General features: G+C 37.5%; 3 protein-coding genes across 3 annotated transcripts in view; 1 reads left to right on the top strand and 2 right to left on the bottom strand.

Moving 5' to 3' along the window:
• Positions 1–5635: 5635 nt before the first annotated feature.
• On the bottom strand, positions 5636–12649 carry gmpr2 (guanosine monophosphate reductase 2). Its single transcript, XM_038270365.1, has 10 exons — positions 12546–12649; positions 11981–12127; positions 10782–10901; positions 10464–10547; positions 10195–10368; positions 10019–10100; positions 9672–9778; positions 7240–7282; positions 6708–6867; positions 5636–6611 (listed from the first exon to the last, which is right to left on the bottom strand). Exons 2-10 carry the CDS (start codon positions 12065–12067, stop codon positions 6425–6427), a joined length of 1044 nt encoding a protein of 347 aa, XP_038126293.1. The 5' UTR covers positions 12068–12127; positions 12546–12649; the 3' UTR covers positions 5636–6424.
• Positions 12650–12876: 227 nt separating this feature from the next.
• Positions 12877–16121, top strand: nedd8 (NEDD8 ubiquitin like modifier). Its single transcript, XM_038270383.1, has 4 exons — positions 12877–13082; positions 13187–13234; positions 13347–13429; positions 15321–16121. The coding sequence occupies exons 1-4, from the start codon at positions 13065–13067 to the stop codon at positions 15421–15423; spliced, it is 252 nt and encodes an 83-aa protein (XP_038126311.1). The 5' UTR covers positions 12877–13064; the 3' UTR covers positions 15424–16121.
• Positions 16122–17149: 1028 nt separating this feature from the next.
• Positions 17150–23189, bottom strand: part of slc7a8a (solute carrier family 7 member 8a) — a 36120-nt gene continuing 30080 nt past the window's right edge. Inside the window, exons 8-11 of the mRNA XM_038270357.1 lie at positions 22396–22492; positions 22168–22317; positions 21838–22015; positions 17150–19469 (exon numbers count right to left, since the gene is read on the bottom strand). Of these exons, the coding sequence (XP_038126285.1) occupies positions 19312–19469; positions 21838–22015; positions 22168–22317; positions 22396–22492 (583 nt within the window). The 3' untranslated portion in view covers positions 17150–19311. The remainder of the gene's footprint in view (positions 19470–21837; positions 22016–22167; positions 22318–22395; positions 22493–23189) is intronic.

Raw genomic sequence — 23189 nt, forward strand, 5'->3', positions numbered from 1 at the left:
ATAGTGTCTAATTTGGTTCATGTTAGTTTGAGGTAAAAAACATTCCTGAAAGTGTTACACAGTTAAGACTTGGAGAGCATTGGAACGCCACTCAGAGTTGACTTTAGCTAACACTAGTATACAGTGTCAAGAGTTTACACTACACCAGTGTTTAAACTTATCAGGATTTATGGACAAATATAGCTGAGTATCATCAGCATGCAGTGGTAATTAATCCCCTGCTGTGTAATATGCTGCATTCAGAGTTCTGATGAAAATTAAAAAGAGAGATCATATCTCTCCTATCTTAGCTTCTCTTCATGGGGTTCCTGTTAAATCCAGAATAGAATTTAAAATCCTACTTCTTGCACATAAAGCCTTAAAGGAATAGTACACCCAAAACATGATTAGCCTTCATTTTCTACTCACCCCCATGCTGAACAACACCCTGGAGTACTTTTTTGATATCTCAAACGCATCTGGAGATCTGGGAGGCTTCTTGCTGTCTGCTGACATTCAAATAATGGAGGTCTATGGTGCCTGAGGCAGAAAGGTCCATAAAAGTCCACAAAAAACGTGTCAATATTCCTCCATACTGCTCGTCCAATGTATTCCAAGTGTCCTGCGTGGGTAGCGTCCATAATTTACTGGAAACGAAGTCATTTAGAATGTTTTTAGAGCATAAACAGTAGTGTATAGGATTTCCTAAAAGCACGTTCACGAGTCTACGGAAGCCGGCAGACCAAACCAGATGAAAGTGCGCATTCAGCGTCTGCTCTGCCAGTAATGCAAGCGTAGAAGAGGAAATGTGCTGTTTACCTGTGCAAAGAAAGAAACAACGAAAGAAAAATGTCTGAGGACTTCAGTGTTGAGGAAGAGCATGAGTTCTTTGCCGAGCTGAATGCGCACTTTCGTCTGCCGCGTTGCCTACATTTTAAATGGATGTCTGCCAATAGGACTAGATCTCCGTTGTGTTCATTTTCAATCATCTCGTCGTCCATACTACTATGCTAACGCCACCGCCACCAAGCTGCAATGATTTGCCGCGAATGAATACCGCCGAATCTGTCGATTCATTTTGTAGTGGTGCGTCAAATGCAACGTAGATTCCCATCCAATTAGATTGAATTTGGTATTGATGATGTGAAAAATAATAACGGTAACTCCATTGTAATGATTCAAAACTAAAGTAACGAGCCAATTTTTTTAAAATGTAAGGAGTAGAAAGTACAGATATTTGTGTAAAAATGTAAGGAGTAGAAGTAAAAAGTCGCCATAAAAATAAGTAGTAAAGTAAAGTAAAAATATCAGAAAAATCTACTTGAGTACAGTAACGAAGTATTTTTACTTTGTTACTTCCCATCTCTGTAGATTACCCCGATTTGATAAATGATGAAAGCTTTATCCTTTTCCTGGATTTCTACAAAGCATTCGATTCAATTGAACACAACTTTATTTTTGAATCATTAAACCTATTTGGTTTTGGTCATTTTTTCTGCAGTACTATTAAAACATTATATAATAATGGAAATAGTTCAATCAAATTGAAAAACGGAACATCTCCAAGATTCGACTTAAAACGTGGTATACGGCAAGGTTGTTCCATTTCCATTTATTTATTTCTGCTATCAACTCAATTATTGGCTAATCACATAATAAATAGTGAATTGGGTGGAATGTCAGTTCTGGACAAAAGAATTATCATTAGCCAACTGGCTGATGACACTACAATTTTCCTAAAAGACTCTTCTGAAGTTTTTCTAGCACTTGAATTGATAAAAGTATTTTCTGAGGCTTCTGGTCTTTACTTAAATGTGAACAAATGTGAATTAATGGCTGTTAAGAAACGTGAACTCTCTCATCTCTGCAATATTCCAATTAAAGAAACCATTCATTATTTAGGAATAACGTTAACCAAAACACAGAATACTAGGTGTGACCTCAACTTTGGCCCAATTTTAGAAAGAACAAAGAAAAGATTTAATTAATGGCTCCAAAGAGATTTATCCCTTCGGGGCAGAATTTTACTTTCTAAAGCTGAAGGAATATCCAGACTAACCTATGCGGCTGTTTCTCTGGCTGTAGACCAAAAGATGTGCAAAGAAATTGATAGGACGCTATGCAACTTTATTTGGAAAAACAAAACTCATTACATTAAAAAAAATCAGTTTTAATGAATAGTTATGTTGCAGGAGGTCTTAACTTTCTCGACTTTACGACAATCAACAATACATTCAAAGTGAACTGGATTAAAAATTGCCTTAAAAATCCTAACTCAATCTGGAATTTTATTCCTCACTACTTGTTCTCTAAGATAGGTGGTCTTAAGTTTGTTTTGCAATGTAATTATAACATTGATCGCATTCCTGTCGCTCTGTCTAACTTTCATAAACAAGCCCTTCTGGCCTGGTCACTGATCTTCAAACATAATTTTTCTCCTAATAGGTACTTTCTTTGGAATAACAAAGATATATGTTATAAGAAGAAATCTCTGTTTTTCGAAAACTGGTTTAAGAATGGTATCACACTTGTAAGTCAACTTTTCAATGAAAAAGGAAACCTCTTTAATTATCAAGAATTTTTGTATCATTTTAAGATTCCTATAAGCCCGAAACAGTTTGCTATTGTTTTTGATGCTATTCCTCCAGGTGTTATTATGTTATTCAAAGGTCAGACTTCTCTGTTCTCCAAAGGCCCGAGTGTTTTCAACCTAAATCTCCTAAAAACAACAAGCATATTCGTACTTTTTTCCAAGCAAACTGCATTTCAGTTCCTTATGTAATTTCAGTCTGGTCTGGACTGGCCTCAGAGGTATGCTGGAACAAAACTTGGTCTTTACCTAATAAATATTTACTAGTAAACAAGGTTAAAGAGGTTTCCTTTAAGATCATTCACCGTTGTTATCCAGTAAAGTCATTTTTAGTTAAATATAAAAAGGACATTGATACCACTTGTACTTTCTGCAACTTTTACTCAGAATCTGTCTCTCATCTGTTTTGGTCCTGTGAACACACTAGGCGTTGTTGGCAAGGTATCTGTCGCTTCATTCTGGACAATATTTATGATAAATTTTAACTTTATTTTCAAGATGTTTTATTTGGAATTACAAAATATAAAAAATAACTTTCTGAACATTTCTTCTTATGCAATCTTTTGTTACTGTTGGCTAAGTTTTATATCCACAAATGTAAAATTATTGTGACTAAATCCTCCTGTCTTTCTTTTCTAAAGGAATCAACTACTTATTTTTCTACATTGTCCTCTTCCAATAATAAAAAAGCTGCTAAAACTATAACCTTATGCTCTAAATTTAAAGTATTTATATAATCCCTTTTTATGTTTCCACTCACTGTTACTTTTTTACTTTTATTTACGGTAATAACTTTTTATTTTATTTAATTTTCTTTTGCTTAAATCCCTGGTGATTGTTCACTGCAAATTATAATTTGTCTTTGTATTATAATTTTTTTTTAATAAAGTTTATAAAAAAAAAAAAAAAGTATGCAGCCTGCGATTTGAGACGCATATTATGTCAACCTATGTTAGAACTCTACAGGGTCATTGAGTCATTAAGTACTGTTCAACTGAAGGTGTTTGTTGCTACATTCTTTAGAAAAAAAAAATCCTAACAAAAAAATGGAACAAGTCATAACAAAAGAATTCTGATCTCTTCCCTCTCTCGGTCATAATGGGTGTGCCTTCGTACCACAAAAGACTTCCGTGTTGGTCTAGCTGACAATCCGAGAGCAGACTGGCAAACAGGAATCAAACATCTGCTGTTTTTGGGACTTTGTAAATTTCAAGTAAGCAAAAGGAAAAGGGTTTTCTCTTCAATCTCATTTGAATCAGAACAACATCTCAGGAGCTTAAAACAGGAGGTCCAGCTTTTGAGAAGATGTCTGACAATATTCAGAAGGATTCAGCCAGCATTCAGTGTGACGTGTACAGAGGAGGACAGGAAACCAGCACGGAAGACCTGCATGAAATGTGAGATCTCCATGTGTGTCCAGCACCTGCAGGCCCACCTGACCACCCCTGTGTTACTGCAGACTCATCCTCTGACTGAGCCCATGGCTTTAGATGGAAACATCAACTGTCCTCTGCATGGGAAGCTTCTGGAGTACTACTGTCTAGATGATGAGACCTGTGTCTGCGTTTCCTGTGCCATTGAAGATCAGCACCGCCTACACAACATGAAGACCTTCTCCACGGCCCACAAAGAGCTCCTGGAGAAGCTGAAAGCTGAGCAGGAGGCCTTACAGGTGAAAACTGAGGATGACAACATGAGTCTGGAGAAGTGGGAGAAGAGTGAACGAGAGAAGCTGGCTCGCTGCAGCGTGCGTCTGATTGAGGCCGTGACTAATCTGAGGGAGATTTCTCTGAGCAGCGTCCAAAGTTCAGTCTCTGCTAGAATGGTGTCCATCAGAACCAGCAGGAGCAGCATGGAGGCAGCCCAGAACGAGAAGGACACCTTCAGGTTCCTGCAGATGTACTCTCAGGTGAACCAGGATGTGGAGAAAGCCAAGGCTGTGGATCTGAGGAAAGGTTTGGAGCCTGGAAGCCATCGAGATAAACTGCTCCTGAAGGTTAGACAGAACGGGGAGAAGATAGAGAAGCAAGCATCTGACTTTACACAATCATTGTTGGCCCTGATTGATCCAGAAAACCAGCAGGATCTCAGTGGTTCCTCAGAGCTGATCTTTGCACCCCAGACCTCCAGTTCCAGCGTGTCGCTGTCTAAAGACAGAAGGACAGTTTTCTACCACAGGTGGCTGGGTCAATGTTCTGCAACTCTTCTAATCCAGAGCACCAGGGCAGATCCTGCCTATCAGAGATGGATGCTCAGTCTCACTGATGAGACTGATTGGATGATCGGTTTGTGTGATAAACAGTCTGCAAAGAACCCGATGAAAGGACCAGTCTTTGGACTGAGCTGGGAAGGTAACAGCGTGAGCTGTGTTTCAACAATATATACTGGCGATCAAGGTGCCCCATTTAGTTCAAAATCCTCTGGTGAAAGAAAGGGGGAGCTCAGATTCAGTAATTCTCTTAGTCCTCAGTCTCTATTCCTCACATCTAAAGACAAGATTGGAGAGGACATACCACGACCTGAAATGGTGGAGGTGTTGTGGGATGTCAATGCCTCCACACTCTCCTTTTTCAGTAGAACTGGACGATACCAGAGGGAAGAAATGTTCCTTATTGGGGTCACACCAAACTGGGAACTGGTCCCCTTTGTTTGGCTAGGAAAGGGAAATGGCCAATACATCGATCAGCAGCAAATTAAATCTAATCTTCGGTTGCATTCTGTTCGTTTAAAGGCCAGCCAATCCTACTGTGGAGAAATGATTGACACTCTGCAGATTACAGAAGTTAATTGTAAGCTTTTCTAAATGTTTGTAATATATGGCTACATGGTTAATTCTGAATATATTTTGGGAGCCAATCTGATGGATTTATAAAAATTTCGGTTTTACTTTTCATTGCAGCCTATTACGTTAGCTAAATAATCTATCATTTGCATGGAGCATCATTAAACAGAAAATATGTTTTTTTTCTATCAATTTATTTTCCTCCATCATATTGGTAAAAGGCTTGTAAGCTATTTCTTTCACAGAGAATGTAAATTCTTTCATAAAGAATAAAGCCAAACAAATACTGAAAGCTTAATTGTTTTATTGACTCTATGAAATAATACCAATTTTATTTAAGATCTTGGCAACAAATTTAAAATACAAACTCTTGCATAACAGCAGAAAAAGAGAACATTTTGAAATAAGAACTGCATGAACTGTGTCAAAATTTATAGCTCAAGGCGCTGAAGTTGAAATTCTTACTATAGAGCCTAAAACAAATAAAAAAAAACAATTATTGGTACGATCAGGAGCTGAACTAGATACATATTTTTTTTTATTGGTTGGTCCTTCTGCTCCTGATCTAACACTTAATAATATATACTATTAATGGTCCAATAATATAACAATCGGCACACAAAAATTCTATTTTAAAGTGCGCAGCATGGCTGTTGAAATGATACATCTTCTAACAATAGTTCCTCTTTCTAATTTGCTAATAAATTTGTATATAATATAAAACATTTTACAATAAATTAAGACATTTGCTTTAAAATGATTAACTGGGGGAGAAGGCTTGTAGCAGAACTTCGGCACAGTGAACAGGACAATGTCAGGCTTGTTTATGAACAGATCAAAAGTTGTATTAATAGAAGAAACTACAAGGAATGATAAGCTGAGGAATCAAAGCTCGAGCTTTTTTTTCCAGATATCTGTCACTCCTGGAACGTATTGAGATTGTTTTAAGTCTAAACAGACATAATATATGAGGAAAACGTTTCTTAAAATGTGATAGTGAATTAAAAGCAGACATAAGGACAGTATTTCAGAGGTGCTGCCTATGGGCTGATTTAGAAACTGTTGCTGGATGTTCAGCTGTTGCCAAAGACGGTGTTGAGCTGCTGGGTGACTCGGATGAAGGTCGTCCTGCGGCTCAGCTCCTTCAGCTTCCCCGCTCCCACGTAGGTGCAGGTTGAACGGACGCCTCCCAGGACGTCCCGTATCGTTTCGTCCACCGGGCCTTTAAAGGGAACTTCCACCGTCTTTCCCTCCGATGCTCTACAACAGTGAACGCGTCATCATGATAATCAGTCAGATACAGATTAAGTTAGTTTATTTAAAGAAACAAAGCCTGTTTTTCAGCTGATACCCCACCTGTAATCTGCTACGCCTCCAGCATGCTTCTTCATCGCCGTGTCGGAGCTCATCCCATAGAACAGCTTATATTTCTTGCCGTTCTTTTCAACGGTTTCCCCGCCGCTCTCTGTGTGGCCTGCCAGCATCCCCCCCAGCATCACAAAGTCGGCTCCGGCACCTGAGGGGACCCAGAGGAAGCAGTTATATCCCTGATTTAAAGGAACGGAGACCTGACTCCTTATAAAGGCAGCTAGAGAAAATAAAATATTTTAAGTCTCGTATAGGAGAGATTCATGTAAGAAAAACAGCAATGCTGCAACACAGTACATGAAAAAAAACAACTATATTTGCTATAATAAATAAACACGCATCAAAAACCTCCTAGTTATAAGTCAAAATAACTCCTTTGGGATATTTTTAAAATACATTTTAGATTTGTTTTCCATTGTCTGTTTTATTTATTTCTGTACGTTTTTCTTTTTTTATGTTGCGTAAACAAAATTGACTGACTTACTACTTCCTATGTTCATTTTAAGACATTAAAATTTACCAAAAGCCTTTGAGACATCTCCTGGACAGGTACATCCTCCATCCTGCAGGACAGAACAGCGACAACATGCATCATCATATGAGGAAGATTGCATTGTAGAGAACAGGCAATGGGGGGGAATTATAGCCTGGGTGCCATTCCGAACTTAGTCCCGCCCACAACGTTTGAGGTCGGGAAGTTCGGTCTGGCATCGCTCAATAGTAGCGCGAGTATGCTCGCACAATATCTGGCGGGCCAATCAAATTGTCAGGGCGGGCTTTATACGATGATCGACAGATGATCAACAGTAACGTAATCAACCACGTCACCAAAGTGCGCATGGGTGACAACAACAATGGCTGCCGCTGGAGAGTTGAGGTGTTTAGATTCTGCTATTAGGTCTGTTCTAGAAGATATCGACAGCAAATTAATTTTAAAAGAGGAACAGAGAAACGCGATCAAGTCTCATCTTCTTATTCTAGGCGCGCAACTGCACGCTTTGATTTTTGTTGACAACAACTATGCCTCGCTTAACATATGTCACGCACTCCGTTGCTCTTATTGGTTGTAGATCTATCCAATTGAGTGCAGAGGCATTTTTTTTCCTGGTTCGTTCGAAACACGCCCCATAATCACAGCTCTATGGAGCAGTATCAGACTCATATTCTGACTAGAATTGAGTCTACAGGCTAGGGGAATTATGCAATACTTGAAAACAAGCAAAAGACTAAAAATGCTTCAATGAATTTTCTAATGAGAGGACAGAAAGAAGAAGCTAAATGACACTGATCATGGGGCCCAGAATCACATTTAGTTTGGCCTTAAGGAACGAAAAGAGACAATCTGGGCTCTGTTTAAAGAGCAGATCTGAACCCTTTAACCTCCAATCCAACCAATTTTAATCAGGATTTGCTTAAGAAAAACATCCAAAACACCTTTTCTTCATCTATTTCTTTTCTAAACAACCAGAAACATAATTTTCTGGCCTTTTTGTTTTTCTTGCAAACAATAAAACACAACCATGCAAAATAATTTAACCAGAAAGTGCAGCAATGTAATCCCAAATAGCTAATAAGTAAAGATGAAAGTTTCTATGAAAACAGTTCAGCACACCGGCAAAAGTGTAAATCATTATGTCAGACTTACTTTCACTAAACTAAACCACAGAGTTTACCTTTAATCAAACCCTCAACTAGAGCCCTAATGGTTGCTTAGCTTCACAAACATGGCTTGATGACATGTCATGAAGCTTTTTCACACTGACGCCTAGTGGACATTTGAAATCACTGCAGGTGGCCTATTTGACAGACCAAACTAACCTGATTTGATAAGTTAATATATAAAATAATTTAAGTGAATTTATAATTTAATTGTATGTTATACTGTATTATTCTATATCTTATTTTAAATTGAAAATATAAATGTGTTATTTGTAGAGGCAGGCAATAAATAATGCAAACATATAACGTGATATATTAAGTGTAAGTGTAGTGTGTGAAAGGATGCTTGTGAACTAGGATTTTAATATATATATATATATATATATATATATATATATATATATATATATATATATATATATATATATATATATATATATATATATATATATATATATATATTTATTATCTTCAAATCAATTGAAAGATAATTTAAATTCAGATAAATCATGTCATAGCTGAGAGGAACAGGATGACACCAGAAGAGGAAAAGAGATGGAAATGGACCCATGTGGCTGGAACCTCTCATTAGCCTTGAGGCTGGTCCATTTCTCTTGATGATGAAATGCAAAAGATTGGAGATTCTTTTAGCAGATGCATCCCGCTGACAGTATAACACGTCAGAGTCAGTTAGAAACAGCTACTTTATCGGCCATCGATACGGTTCTGCTCTATGAGCTCCACACATCACCGATGTATCGGTGTTGCTGGACCCATCACTGGGTTCAAACAACAGTCTAGTTTATGATTTACAGCTTAATAACAGTAAATATTTTTTTAATTTGAGGAGGAACTTCCTGGAAAGTTTCCACGCTGTCAGCTCGGTTTACAGCAGGCTGTTCAGAGCCGCGTTAATCCTAAACTAAAGTGGTATCGGGCTGCAGCTAAGGGTAGAAACAAGGATATCAGAAGGATAAAAAAAAAATAAAAAAATACAAGCTGACTTTATTGGTTCACCTTTTGATTCACTTCCAGGATTGTTAGCATCTTCATCTGCAAACTACGCGCACAATTGGCAATAATTGCTCCCTCTACCTTGCAAAAGATCTCTAAACCTACCAGATGGTAGGTTTAGAGGTTCTTTCATCTCATGGTAACTTTTCTGATCACTTTCAGTCTCATGTTGCCATCAGTGTTAAGCAATTAAAAAACAGATAATAAGAGAAGTAACTGAGTTAATTCAATTTGTTCAAAAATCCAAATGTAATGACTGCATCGATCCAGGAAACTCACAGATATAATGTGGCCTCCCAGGCCGTGGGCTGCATCTGCACATTCAATGACAGCGCTGAGCTGCGGGTAGCCAACCCCGGTCTTCTTACGGGTGGTGCACACAGAGCCTGAACAGGAAGACACAGAGAGTCAGAGACGTCTGCAGCCGAACAGGAAACAGAAGCTCCTTGACATCGTTAATTTGTTCCAATTCCATGCAATGAGGAGATTTTTATTAGATTTTAAATGCTCTACTAATTCCATGTCAAAGACCACCAAAGTCCAGGGTCTGTGCAGCACACAGACTTTCATAGCTGGTAATGATTAACCAAGGAGGCTTTGAAATGGTGGAATGGAATGAGGATCACCTGGTCCGATGCCCACTTTAATGATGTCAGCTCCAGCAAGAATCAGTTCTTCAACCATCTCTCCTGTTACCACGTTTCCTGCCTGATCAGCAGATAAAAAATAAATAAATAAATAAAAGTGTCCAGAAAGCATCACTATAAGAGTCGGACCTTAGGCGTTTCAGACATTTACTGACCATGATGGTGTGCGAAGGAAACTTCTGCCGGACGTCTTTGACGAAGTGAACAAAGTGCTCAGAGTAGCCGTTTGCCACGTCTACACAGATGTACTTGAGCTGCGGCACAGCCTCCACCACCGCAGAGATCTTCTCAAAGTCGCCCTCTCCCGTCCCCGTGCTGACGGCGACACTCTGGGGATGAAAACAAGCAGAAAATATTCTCAAACAGGAGACATTAAAGACAGACTGAGGGTGTGAGATGAGCTATATGTGAATGACTTTAATACCTCGAGGCACTCAGGGTGTTTTGAGGCAAACTCTGACCACTCATCCAGAGAGTAATGTTTGTGGATGGTAGTGAAGAGAGCAAACTAAAGGACAAGAAAAAATAAAATTAAACAACAGACCAATATAAAGCAAGTAAAAATTACTATCACTTATCACTATTAGCTGTTAATCAAAATTGGGGAAAAAAACAACATTACAACGTTCTGTTTTATCAAAGCAACTCTATAAATACCCTTCAACTATCTGGTTTTGTACCGATAAATAATAATAATACAGAAACTGTGCATGATATGGCATTGTTTAACGTTTTGATCTACCTGGTGAAGAGCCACGGCCATCTCAAAGGTCCCCACGGTGTCCATGTTGGCGGCGATGATGGGAATCCCTCTATAGCTTCCCTTGGAGTTCCTGAAGGTGAAGCTCCTCATCAGGTCCACCTAGATTTGAAAAGCCAGCAACGTCTTAGTGATGGAGAAGTTTGAAAGACTAAAATAGAGGTTAGTCCAAAGAATCAGTCAATATTTAGGTGTTATTGAGAAAGAAAAAAACATAAACGTTTTCTAAAAACCAAGGAAGAAATTAAGGAAAATAAATATAACAAACTAAACCATGCAGTCCATTCTTTTTTTCTTAAGATATTAATAAAGGATAAAATCCTGCATTTTTGTAAAGAGGAAATAACATGTTTAATCAGTTAAATAACTGTGATTGTTTTGCTGTCTGGATCAGCTGCACTGGCTCAGTCATCTTTAGGGCAAGAATCTTGTCCATTTTTCATAGATACATTGAACACTGGAGAAGTATGAAGAAGCTTTAGGTTGTAAAACAATATCTAAAGCTTTGAACATCTCACTCTGACATCAAACTACAGAAAGGAAAGTATTAATCAGGAATAAAAGTTAAAGGACAAAGGTAACTGGAGGAGCTACCGTCATCATGGGCTTCACAAAGCTAATCTTTAAGGAAGAGTGGAGAAAAAGTCACTCAATAACCAGCGCAGATTGTGACAGGAGACTAAGCAAACACATGGATTAGATTGTTTTACACTAAATTATTTATAGAAGCTCTACCTTTGGCTGGAAAAATAAAAGTGTAACATTAAATTTGAACAAGCCTATAAAAACTAGCCATTTCAGAGATGGGCAACCTGGCACTGATTAAAGAATGTCCACTTTGACAGATTCCTTTTGGTCACCAGACAAGACATAAACCAATTCACTTTTCTGGACTGCGTACTAAAAACAAACAAACAAAAACATTTTCAGAGGGTAAAATTATCTCAGCAATTTAAATATACCCTCCGTACAGTAAAAGCACGGTGGCGTCATCATCATGCTGTGGGAAGCCTTTTCTTTTACATTTACATTTAATTTGCTCAGATTTGAGCTATTTTATTTAGGGAATATCTGGGCAACATGCATAAACATGGCATTTTGTTCTATCTCTAAAATACGAAGATAAAATGCAGGGCAGATTGTGGTGGATACTGAAAGAATCCACAGCTGGACGGACCCACCTCACTCCTGGACTTGAGTGTGCTTCTTTTGGGCCGCAGGAGAACATCCTTGAAGTCCAGCTTGATGTCATTCTCAATGCGAGGCATTTTAAAGCAGGATCAAATTACAAATAAATAAATAAATAAAATTGGTCCTTGAAGGAAAGTCTGAAAAAAAGGACAAGAGATCAAGTGTCAAGGTGGAGTCGTATTTACAACCCATCTTTTCGCAAAACTTGTCAATAACATATTCATTAAACTATTATAAGTTTTAAATGTCCCAGAAATTTGAACATATAAGAGAAAAAAAGTAAATATATTGCTGGCTTATTTAAACAAAGAAGAGTTATTTAGTTATTAAGTTGGAGAACAATGTAAGTAAAGTAAGCTAGCGCTTTCCTCATGACAGATGGTGCAGAAAGGGCAGACCCCAGTTGTCAAAATTCAAGGTTACAATAGTGTTCACCATTACACCTCATTATACGTTATTTGGAACAAAACAACAAAACAGCCACAGGAAGCAACGGAGCAACGGTTGGATTTTAAACTTAGAAGTGCAACAAATTTAGGAAAAGAAAGCCTTTACCGTTAGGAAAGTATGATGGTTGCTAAATGCGCTGCTCTCCACCTCCTCCGCTTCCTGTCGCCGCTATAAGCGCGGGAGGTTTTAGACCGTCGGACACAAAGAACTACAAAGGCGAGAGTCGCTTTACGTCACACGGCGCTAGTGTCGTAAATACTTTGTAAGGCAGTTGGATACTTTTATTTTCGCTTTTCCTTCGTTTTAACTTGTGTGGTTACTTGTGTGAATATTAGCGAGTAGCATACATCGTCTTTGTTTTTTTATTAATATTATTATTTTTTTTTATACAAAAAAATAAGAATTATAAGTTAAGCGGAACATTTCTTGCTCTAACAAGCCAGTCCGGAGGATTTAACAAAAAACACAGGAAGCAACCGCTGGACTCCTAGAACAAATGCTTCTCCGACTTATAAGCTAAAATATATTTTTTATTTAAACTCATAGCAATAATCACTCCAGATAGCATAATCTTTATCATAGTGTTACAACTGATTTCACATTTACTTAAATAGATTGCCCACCATGTTGATTAAAGTGAAGGTAAGTTACATAAAGCAGTGATGACAGCCTATTGTTTTCATACACTCACTGAGTCAGTCATAACTTGCTTATCATCTCTAAGTCTATAAAGTGTTTTATTACAGACTCTCACTGGCAAGGAAATAGAGATTGACATAGAGCCTACAGATAAGGTATTTAATGATGGTTTACATCCTCTTTTTTCCCTTTCACAGCCAAAAAACTTGTGTTTTTACCCGTTTTAGAGCATTTAGACCTAACTGATTGCAATGTATTCCAATCCAGGTGGAGCGGATTAAAGAAAGAGTGGAGGAGAAAGAGGGGATCCCTCCCCAACAGCAGAGGTTGATCTACAGTGGGAAACAAATGTAAGATCATATGTTTTTTGTTTGTTTTTCTAAACGGACAGTAGTTTCAGGGGTTTCAATGAAAGGGGTTGTGTTTTCCTATTCGGTAGTGATTTAGCAGTTTTTAGCATCAACATATTCTCCCTGAAGTGAAAAACAATGTGTAGGCCTAATAAGCCACCTCATGATGCTGCACATCGTTATTGTGAGAAGTAATCATGATTTGAAAGAAAGTTTTAATTGACATAATCAATTATTCCTCAAATAAGTGCAGACAGAGACTGCTTGAGCACCACAGGAAAGCACCAGTTCAATTCGGTTTATTTATATAGCGGCAATTCACAACACTTGTCATCTCAGGGCACATTATAATTCAACCAGATCATGCAGTCAAAATGATTTCTTTCATCTAAGGAAACAGAGTTGATTACATCGACTCGACTCAAAGGCAAGCCCTCACACCAAACATGCTTGTAGCAACAGAGGAAAGGAAAAACTCTCAGGTTAGATCCACATGTTCTATTGCCTGTAATGAGCTGTGTTGTGTGTTATTCAGCTTCTGTTTTTATCTAGGTTGATGCTGTACATCTTAAAATATCCCTGTTTTAATATCACTGTGGATAAATCTGCAATGCATAGAATGTAATGCTTTAATTGTAATTGCTGCCATAAATTGTAGCTAATTCTGTTTAGGTTCATCCAGGTTCACTGTCAGTAAATTAATTAGATTTTGTGTTGTTAAATGCAGCAGATATATTATTTAATGCAGTGTCGTAGAAGGGTATAATGTTTTCCTGTTATAGTTGTTAAGGTACTACGACTGAGATGTACCTGAGTCAAAAAGTAGGTGTTCTGAGATTTATGTTTGCAATAAACCTAAAAAGATACAATAACAGCATTTATTTATTGCAAGTAGACTTGTCACAGTAATACATTTTCCCAGGAATTATTGAGACAAACAATGATATATTGACATTTGGTTTGAAGCCAAAGTTCTCCCACACTGCAGCTGTCGGGTTCAGATTTGACCCGATTCCATCTCTGGTATTTCCAAATCTCAGCTTGTTTTTTTTTTTTTTTGGGAAAACTCCTCCTCAGTCAAGAGGTTCTCATGCAACACTCACTATGCTGCGGAAATGTTAAGGGGGGGAGTGACTGTAAATAACCTTTTGTTATTTACAGTCTTTAGCAGAAAGGAAGAGAGGAAACAAGGCAAACACAAATTATTGAGCTCACTTAAATGTATCATGCGATTCATTTTTAACTTGTGATTAACAAATTTATTTTTTTATTGTGACAATCTTGATTGCAAGTCATACTGTTGTCACTAATTCGTTTAGATTGTCACATATGGCATGTTTTTCAGCTTTTATAGCTCTACCTGACATGCTCAGTCAGTCCTCGAGGGGCTGCTTTCCTGCAGGTTTTAGAGGTTTACCTGCTTTAGCACAGCTGATTCTAATGGTTATAGATCAACAAAAGCCTGGTAATCAGAAATCAATGAAAATCAGATGTGCTGGAGCAGGTAAACCTCTAAAACCTGCAGGATAGAGGCCCTCGAGGACCGACTTTGGGCATGCCTGCTGGCCATACATGCAGACAATGTAAAAGCACAAGAGAGGCCTTCAATGTGTCAGAAAGGTGTGTTTTTAAAAAGACTGAAGCAGCTTGAAGAAATCACGCTTTCCTCGTTGCTGACAATATTTGGTGCATAAATGAAAGTATGATAATGAAATGCGCTGGTTAAATGAGCCTTTTAGTGCAATCAGCAAAGCTTGGACTTTCCCCTATACAGAAATGCAATAATAAACCCCTTTATAAACTTAAGTCATTGTCATATTTGTTCTTTTATGATTTATGTAAAAAAAAAAAACTCTGAATCTAATCATGATTCCTTTTTTTTCTTGCATAGGAACGATGAGAAAACAGCCACAGACTATAAGATCCAGGGCGGCTCTGTTCTGCACCTGGTACTGGCCCTGAGAGGAGGACGCCGGCTATGCTTCACCTTTTAGCCTCAACTAAACAAGCTAAAACTGAAAAGATGCCTTCAAAGATCGCACTGCTACCTGAAGCAGCTGAACAACCACCTGTTGACACTTAAAGGCACCATGGAGTCGTTAACTGAGTTGAATCAGTTTTTTGTTTTTGTTTTTGTTGCTTTCCATCTCCAAAGCTACGTATGTACGCAGAAAGTAAATCACCAAAGCTTGGATCAACACATGGCTGAGTTGAAGTTAAGAAAAAAGTGATATTTAATCATTCTTCTGTCACTTTGTGCAAATAGTTTTATGTTCTCAAAGACATGCTGGAGAAGAATGTTTGCTGCACCTAAAATAAACGTGACAAAACTAAAATGTAAAGGTCTCTTTTTGTCACAATGTAACACACAGGGTGTGATTGAATCCAGCTGTTCATGAAGCACTGATGTAGCAGAGTGAGACTGAGGAGAGTTTTAAAAAACAGTGTTTAGATATAAAACAAGACTAACCTTAAAATAAACCAAAACCTTTGAATCTGTTTTTTTTTTTTTTTTTTTTTTTTTTTTGCTAAACGCTTGATAAGATAAATAAGATGCAAAAAAAAAAACTTAAAAAGCATTCATTTTCTTTTCCTAAATATGGAACTCATTGGAGAAAAGAGGAGTGAAGAACATTATTATGATGTTTGTGTTTCAGTAAAAATGGCATGAATCAATTGAACATCTTCGTGGATTATTTGGAGTCCTGTTTCACAAAGAATCATTATGTTTAACTATAGCTGTCAGCGGCTGAATCTCTCCCTGCTTTTGTTTGGTCTCTGTTAAAATGTTTCCCTTTATGTTCATTGAAATAAAACAGATTCTGGAAAGTCTTTCAGTTTGATCTGTTCTTTACAATTAAAGTGAAAGTAGAATCTGATAGTTTTACCCTTACTGGTGACTGGAGAGTGACTCTAACATGCAGCATAGGAGACATCCCTCATTAGTGTGGAAGATGCTACTGACAGAAGATTCCATGTTAGCTGTTTTCTCCTCAGGAGACCCAGTTTAATCATCTTCTGTGCACTAGAGGTGTCCCGATACAATTTTTGAATTTTTGATAAAACACTGATCTGGCAGCTTCAAGTTCTGATTGATACCCTGTATGTTATCATTAGCAATCACATAGATTTTTATTATGTTTTAACGTGCTGATCAAATAAACCTATTCTGACCAAATGAGTTCACTCATGCATGAAACAAGTCTCCTTTTTTTTGCTAATAATATCTTGTATAACACGCTAAAGACAGTCAGTTATCATCATCCCGTAGTCTTACAGGGAATGCTATCACATGGTGTTGCATTGGCATCAGCTACTATATTTATTCTTATATACTGATTCTGAAAGAAAAGTCAGGATATGCATTGTCTTGTTAAAGCTTGAAATTAGAGATTGGACCACAAAACAGCGACTGGTGCTTCTATATTGATGGGAAAAAAACAAACAAAACTTGGATCGACTTGTGTAGATTTTTTTTTTTTTATTTCTGTCAAACATCGACCACTGTTATGTACATGAACATTTTAAAACATATTTGATATTCCTCACATGATTGTCCGACTGAAAAACAGTAAGAGGCAGCAGAAGCTGGAAAACTTTGTATAACATTGTGGTCACAGTGCTATGTATGCAGTAAGGTGTTTCACTACTAACTACACACCGACTTGACAGGAAACACTGGTAACTGTCCACCCCACTGAAAGCTTGCGTTTTTTTTTAAATTCAAAAGTCATAAAAGTTGCAGCTTATCAGGGAACAACGGCCAAGAAAAACCCTTCGGAGTGTTAAGGCTGTATTTATGTGTTTCAGTTTCACCATTTTGATTGTAGTCTAGTCAAGTAAAGTTGCAGCATCGGATTTTAAGATAGGAATGTTTTCTGGACTCATTTTTGCACATTGTATGTTGGATCAAATCTCTTCACAAAGCTGGTAAACACACGACGACTTCAAAGATAATCATTTACACTCTTTTAAAGTTTTAATTGTTCTGATGTTTTCTGGCTTCTGAAGGAGCCGTCTGCTGCAGGAAGTGTTGTACAGACTGTGCACTCCCTGTCCTCTGGACATGGTGTTCCAACAAATGATTATAGTTTATTTATGTGTTAGTCTACTTTAAAGAAAAGTGATCAAACTTGCATCAGAACAACAAACAGTTAAGTTTGAATCAACAAACATTCAGTGATGTTAAATTATATGTGAGATTTGATAACTTTCGTGATTCTTTACCTCCAAATGAATATAAAATAGGGGTATAAATTAGAAAAGGGGCTGGAGCTAAATAATGTCTGAAGAAAATTACCACATTAAAGTGGACTGGCTAATAAGAGGTGAGCTACGCTTACATATTCAAACAATCAGTGGATTTCATTACTTTAGGGAAATTATAATACAATCTATGAAGTCATCATATACTGTAAATGCACAATAAACGTGCAGGTCCAACAAAAACACACATCATTGTACATCTACAGCATCCTGCTACCCCTACATTTTAACAAGACATACAGGAATGGCCAAACTTTTTTTTAATTTTTATCAACCGCTTTCATCTTTTTTACTTTACATCTAGATGTAGAATCAAAAATAATTTCAAAATAAATATCTAAAAGCAAAGATTCAGAGCATCATTAAACTGGATTCCATTCGACATGCTAAATTTCATGGCAGTGTATGTGGGAAATGCCCTGAGACACAAAGACTGAATAGTTAGTCTGTGTGTGTGCAGCAGTGTTGGTTCCTTTAAAATCCAGCATGTTGGATACACAGACAACCCATAAGGGTTCATTCACAGGGTGCAGCTTTAGGGTTTTGCTGGTGTCTGTGGGAATATTGCACCGAAAAAAGGGGCCTCTAGCTGTGCGAATAAAGAAAAAGAAACATTTTGTGTAAAGCTCTTATTTGTGCATCAAAATTAAGCATAGAAGGGTATTAAAACAAAGATGTAAACTATATAAAAAAAAAAAAAATCAATGTTGGCATGTGATTTGCACGCAGAAAGGCAAGTTTAGCAGAAATTAATTACTTTCTCTCCACATAGGAACATGATTTTTCAAAAATAATTATTTGCTTAGTGTCTCTTTTAGGTTCTAGAATAATAATAATAAAAAAAGAAACCTACAGGGATTTTTCCGTATCCATTAAAAAAAGGCTAGAATTGCACTAAAGCACACAATACTGTTATCCGATTAAGGCAGGTAATACAATATTTGCACCTTTTGTCAGCAAAATAACCAATCCAACGTCACTTTTACAATCAACACATATTTTCAGTATGAGGAATAGAATTAAGCTGAAATGAACATTAGGGAAACATAATATCAAGAATATTACAGTTTACATAGTAAAAAAAAAAGCCAAAACATGATTAGACACTAAGTGTAATCTATGACCAATAATAACAATTACAAAACAATGAGGCATCATGGAGTCATTAAAAAAAACATGAAATGATCTGAAGTAGATTTCTTTGTGTTTTGACAATCAATAACGCAGCTTTGTTGTGTTTAACGTGAAGTGAAGCAAAATTTACAAAGGTGACAAAAGATAAAGCAAAAAGACACGTCCACCACAGAGTCTCTGGAAATAAAAAAAATGATACAAAAAGTTTAAATGTGTCTGTAGAGGTGAGGAAATGGAAGGTGTTAGCCGCTTTTTATTGCACTTCTGATGGAGCTCAGGCCGAACCAACCCAGGTGGGATATTTGGTACAAATTCTAGTCAATTAAAGAGACACACTTAGAGAAAAAGTGTTGATCAGTAAACAAACTGTGGATTGTGTCTGCACTTGTAGAGCACACCCACATGGGTGTGTCTGTTTGCAGATTTTTTTCTATAAGGGGCTAGCTAGGAGTAAAAAAAAGAAAAGAAAACAAAAATCAGCTTCAAAAGTCCTCTGCTTTATGGTTTTCTCCCTCGTCTTTCGACAGAGGAGACCTGGCCTCCTGCATTTCCTCGCCCTCCTCGTCTCCATTGCTGCTGCTGCTGGACTCGGCGGGATAAACAACGACGCACATCTTCTGGCCCAAGTACGTCATTTTGTCTGCAAGTAAAAGAGGAAGAAAATAGATCAGGAGAAAAAGCTGAGAAAGTTCTGTACGGATACGAAAGTCCTCACAGAGACATCTACCCAATGATAAACTCCTTTATTATTTTAAAATATGAGCCAATAGGGCTTTCAGACTAAGTGAAGGGTCCTGAATTTTGAAGATTGGACTAAAGTATTTTTCACATTTTGAGAAAAGTAAAAATAAATAGCAAACTTTTTAGTTGACAAAAAATATATTTTTATAGTATATATGCGTAACAAAAAGTTTATTTAGTTGACTCAATTTTTTTTTAGATGAGCGGTCTTTACATAATATCAGTGAAGTTCTCTCTGGTTTGCAGTCTACAATTGGGCGAACCCTGGTTAAGGTCCCCAGGTTCCATTGTGGAGGTCCACAGCTCTTCCTGATTTCTTGTTTATTTAGATTTTTCTATTATTTTATCAAATGAAGCACAGGGTTTTAGATCTCGTCTTAAATGTTGTGAATTAACCTGTCAGACACGTACAAAGCCTTATATATTCACATAAGCTTTCTAAACTTATTTAAGCTTATTACAATTATTGTATTTCCAAAAAAGTAAAAAAACAAACCACTGGACTTTGTTTCCAAGTTTGAAGACATTTCGCTTCCCATCCAGGAAGCTTTTTCAATTCAAAATTTCAAACGAATGCTCATTCCTAAGGGATCAATTTGCATGTTTTTTAAGCCAAGGCTTTGTTTGGCCTCGAACTCGACGGTATTTGTATTTAGAATTGAAAAAGCTTCCTGGAATCGAAATGAAACATTTGCAAACATAGAAACAAAGTCCAGTGGATTTTATTTTAACTTTCTTGGAATGACTATGACCTGGATGACAGAAAATCTTCCCCTACATTATTATCATATGTTTTTATCAGCATTGGTTTGCCAGTTTGCCTTTTTTTTTTTTATAACTAAAAAGGACAGATTTTGATTACATTTTCAGTGAAGGTGCATATTTTAACTTGCAACAAATTATTAAATTTTGATGATGATCTGGATCACCATCTGGATCCAGGAAAACCTTTGAAACAAACACAAGTATTAACTCAAGGTGGAAGTAACCATATGTCGAGGAAATGAGCTACTTGGTGGAGATCTGCGTTCTCTGAGGGCTTTTTCTAGTTTCTGATTTCAAAGTACATAATATACAACTTTAATAAATCCGCATTGTATTGAAATATTTTGTTTTAATATTATAATAATCAGAATTGAAAATAATAATTTCATATTTGCCCCTGGATAGAAAAAAAAAAGGATAATCAACTGCAGATATAAATAACAAAAAAAGTCCTTTGCATTTAAGTCATCTCTTTAGGAGGAGTTTGCACCTTTCAGTGAATGTGGAACAACCTGGGGAATCTGAGAGGGAGTGCTGAGTAAGGACTGTGTTGCCTGCAGTATTGTGCATGAATGCGTTCAATGAACAGCGTTCGCTTAATACGTTCATATTTTTAGTGAACGGTGAACTGACAGATCATTTTTGAAGTAATGATCGTGAGCAAGAAAGACAGCTCACATTCGCATTCAGTTGATAACGACACTTTTCACTGCATAACGCCAGGTTTTACAGCACTTATAACAGCAAAAAGCATGACAGACCAGCATGTCTACTGCTAATAAAACGCAATTCAAACTCATATGCTGGTATTTCTGATGCCAGTTTTGCAGAGCGCTTGGCAGAGTTTTATGAACTAACAAAGGAAGACTCTGAGAAAAAAACCCAAGTTTATATGCAAACTGTGCCCACCAGGATTTAAAAAACAAATCCATATGTCAGCCGTGTCTACTTAAAATTTAAAGCAATACATAAGTTAAAGCATCCAAGCTATCTTGGAAAATATCTGCTACTGAATCAGTATCATAAGAAATAATTTTTGATACAGGTCTTTTCAGCATAACCTGAAAGTACCTTTGTGTTTCAGAAGTTCTGTGTAATTCGGCTTTACTGCACATTCAGTGCACCTTGAATGCATTGAGTATTGTCCATTTCTTTCTATATGTTATAATTGCACATTTAAATGGTGAGATACAAGGTTCTATTGTTTAGGATTGTGGCTTAATTTACCAAATGAACTTGAATTAGTTAATTTATAGGTTTGTAAATTGAACTTTGAGCTTGTTTTTTTAACTATAAGCTGGCACATTGGTAGCCTGTGAGGGACCTACAGCAGCCTTAAATGCTTGTTGAGAGTATTGCACACTTTCCCATTTGATAGAATTCACAATGATCAAACATTTCTAGTAGACCAGTATTGTAAAAAGTTGGTATACCTTGATGCAACATATCTGTAGACTAACAGAGTCCAACAGAGAAACTTTTCTTGTGATAATCTCACTTACCAACAAAAGCATTAAAGCACTGTGGTTTTTTGTCCCAGTAGACACCGAGGAAATAGACTGGAACTCCGGTGAGCATGATTGCAAGTCCGATGCCGCACACCACGGGCTCAGAGTACAAGGAGAAGATGAGCAGGAAGGCCCAGAAGATGAGGTAAATAACTGGCCATATCAGGCTGATCTAAAGAGAAAAAACATTTCTAGATTTTAAAAACTCACAGAGACCGTCTAACACTGCTATATCATTGTCTATGTTTATGTTTGATAAGAACATTTCCTCTTATGTCCAAATTTAGTTTACTAAACTGCATTCAGGTGTGAAAATGAACTTACCTTGATTGGCCGATGCATGTTGGGCTGTTTGATTCGAAGCACGATCTGCCCGGCGACAGTGACTCCATAAAAGAGGTAGTTGATAAAGCCCACATAATTGATGAGGGTGTACATGTCACTGGTGCACAGCATTAGCAGGGTGGACAGACACTGAGAGAGAGAAGAGACAGAACAGGTCTGGTTGTCTGCTGTCGACTGAACAGTGAAGAAGATGAGAGCAGTACTCACAGTGAAGGCCAAAGCAGGGATTGGGGTGCAGCGTTTTACATGGATCATGGCCAAAAGGCTTGGGAGGTGTCCCTCTCTGGCCCCAGCAAAGAACAACCTGTCACGAATAAACGGGGAGACGACATAAATCTAAAATACAGCCACAATTTATTGACTTCTACTGAAACAGCATTTCATTTTACTAGGCCTTTGAAAGAGAACTTTATTAACTTATTCTTCTATGTTACGGTACATATCTTTTAACCAATCTGACTGTATTGTCTAAAGTACCTTGAGATGACATGTAAATAAACTGAATTGAAGAGTCCATTAAAACTTACAGCAAAGTTAAAGATTTAAGGGTGATTTATACTTTGAAACCAGTTCCTCTGCGTAGGTGTCGCAGTGAACTCAAAGACGTCCCCGCCCCCTTCCGCAGACACTCTGCTGCACCTCTTCCAAATTGTAACTGACCGCAGACAGTGCCGCAGACAGGAAACAAGCTTGTTTTGTTTTTATGACCGCAATTGCGCAAAACAACTCGTAAAGATGGATCAGCTAGAAGAGCGAGGTGCCCGAGAACGCTGGGACCCTTTTTCCACCTGGATCTCCGCTCTTTTTCGCCCCCATGTTCCTCCTTTGTCAGACAAACTTGCCTCCACTTCCTCACCACCTCGGCCGTATCTAGACCCACAGCGTATAGCACAGACCATGCTTCAAAATGAGCATAAATAAAAAATGTCTGCATCAAGCTCACTGCAACACACTGCTGCAGGGGATATAACTCGCCCTTTAGCCAACAGGTAACATAGTCA

Source organism: Cyprinodon tularosa, unplaced genomic scaffold, assembly GCF_016077235.1.
Source record: "Cyprinodon tularosa strain WSP-4 unplaced genomic scaffold, ASM1607723v1 ctg76, whole genome shotgun sequence".
Lineage (NCBI taxonomy): Eukaryota > Metazoa > Chordata > Actinopteri > Cyprinodontiformes > Cyprinodontidae > Cyprinodon > Cyprinodon tularosa.

What these genes read in the sequence shown, in the direction of transcription:
- gmpr2 (XM_038270365.1), bottom strand. Translation starts at nt 12,067, where the DNA reads ATGCCTCGCATTGAGAATGACATCAAGCTGGACTTCAAGGATGTTCTC. An exon ending in TAAAGTGGGCATCGGACCAG is followed by an intron (nt 9,779 to 10,018) that starts GTGATCCTCATT and finishes CTTCCTGTTCAG; the next exon opens with GCTCTGTGTGCACCACCCGT. An exon ending in TGGGAGGCCACATTATATCT is followed by an intron (nt 7,283 to 9,671) that starts GTGAGTTTCCTG and finishes TCTGTCCTGCAG; the next exon opens with GATGGAGGATGTACCTGTCC.
- nedd8 (XM_038270383.1), top strand. An exon ending in ACATAGAGCCTACAGATAAG is followed by an intron (nt 13,235 to 13,346) that starts GTATTTAATGAT and finishes ATTCCAATCCAG; the next exon opens with GTGGAGCGGATTAAAGAAAG. An exon ending in ATCTACAGTGGGAAACAAAT is followed by an intron (nt 13,430 to 15,320) that starts GTAAGATCATAT and finishes TTTCTTGCATAG; the next exon opens with GAACGATGAGAAAACAGCCA.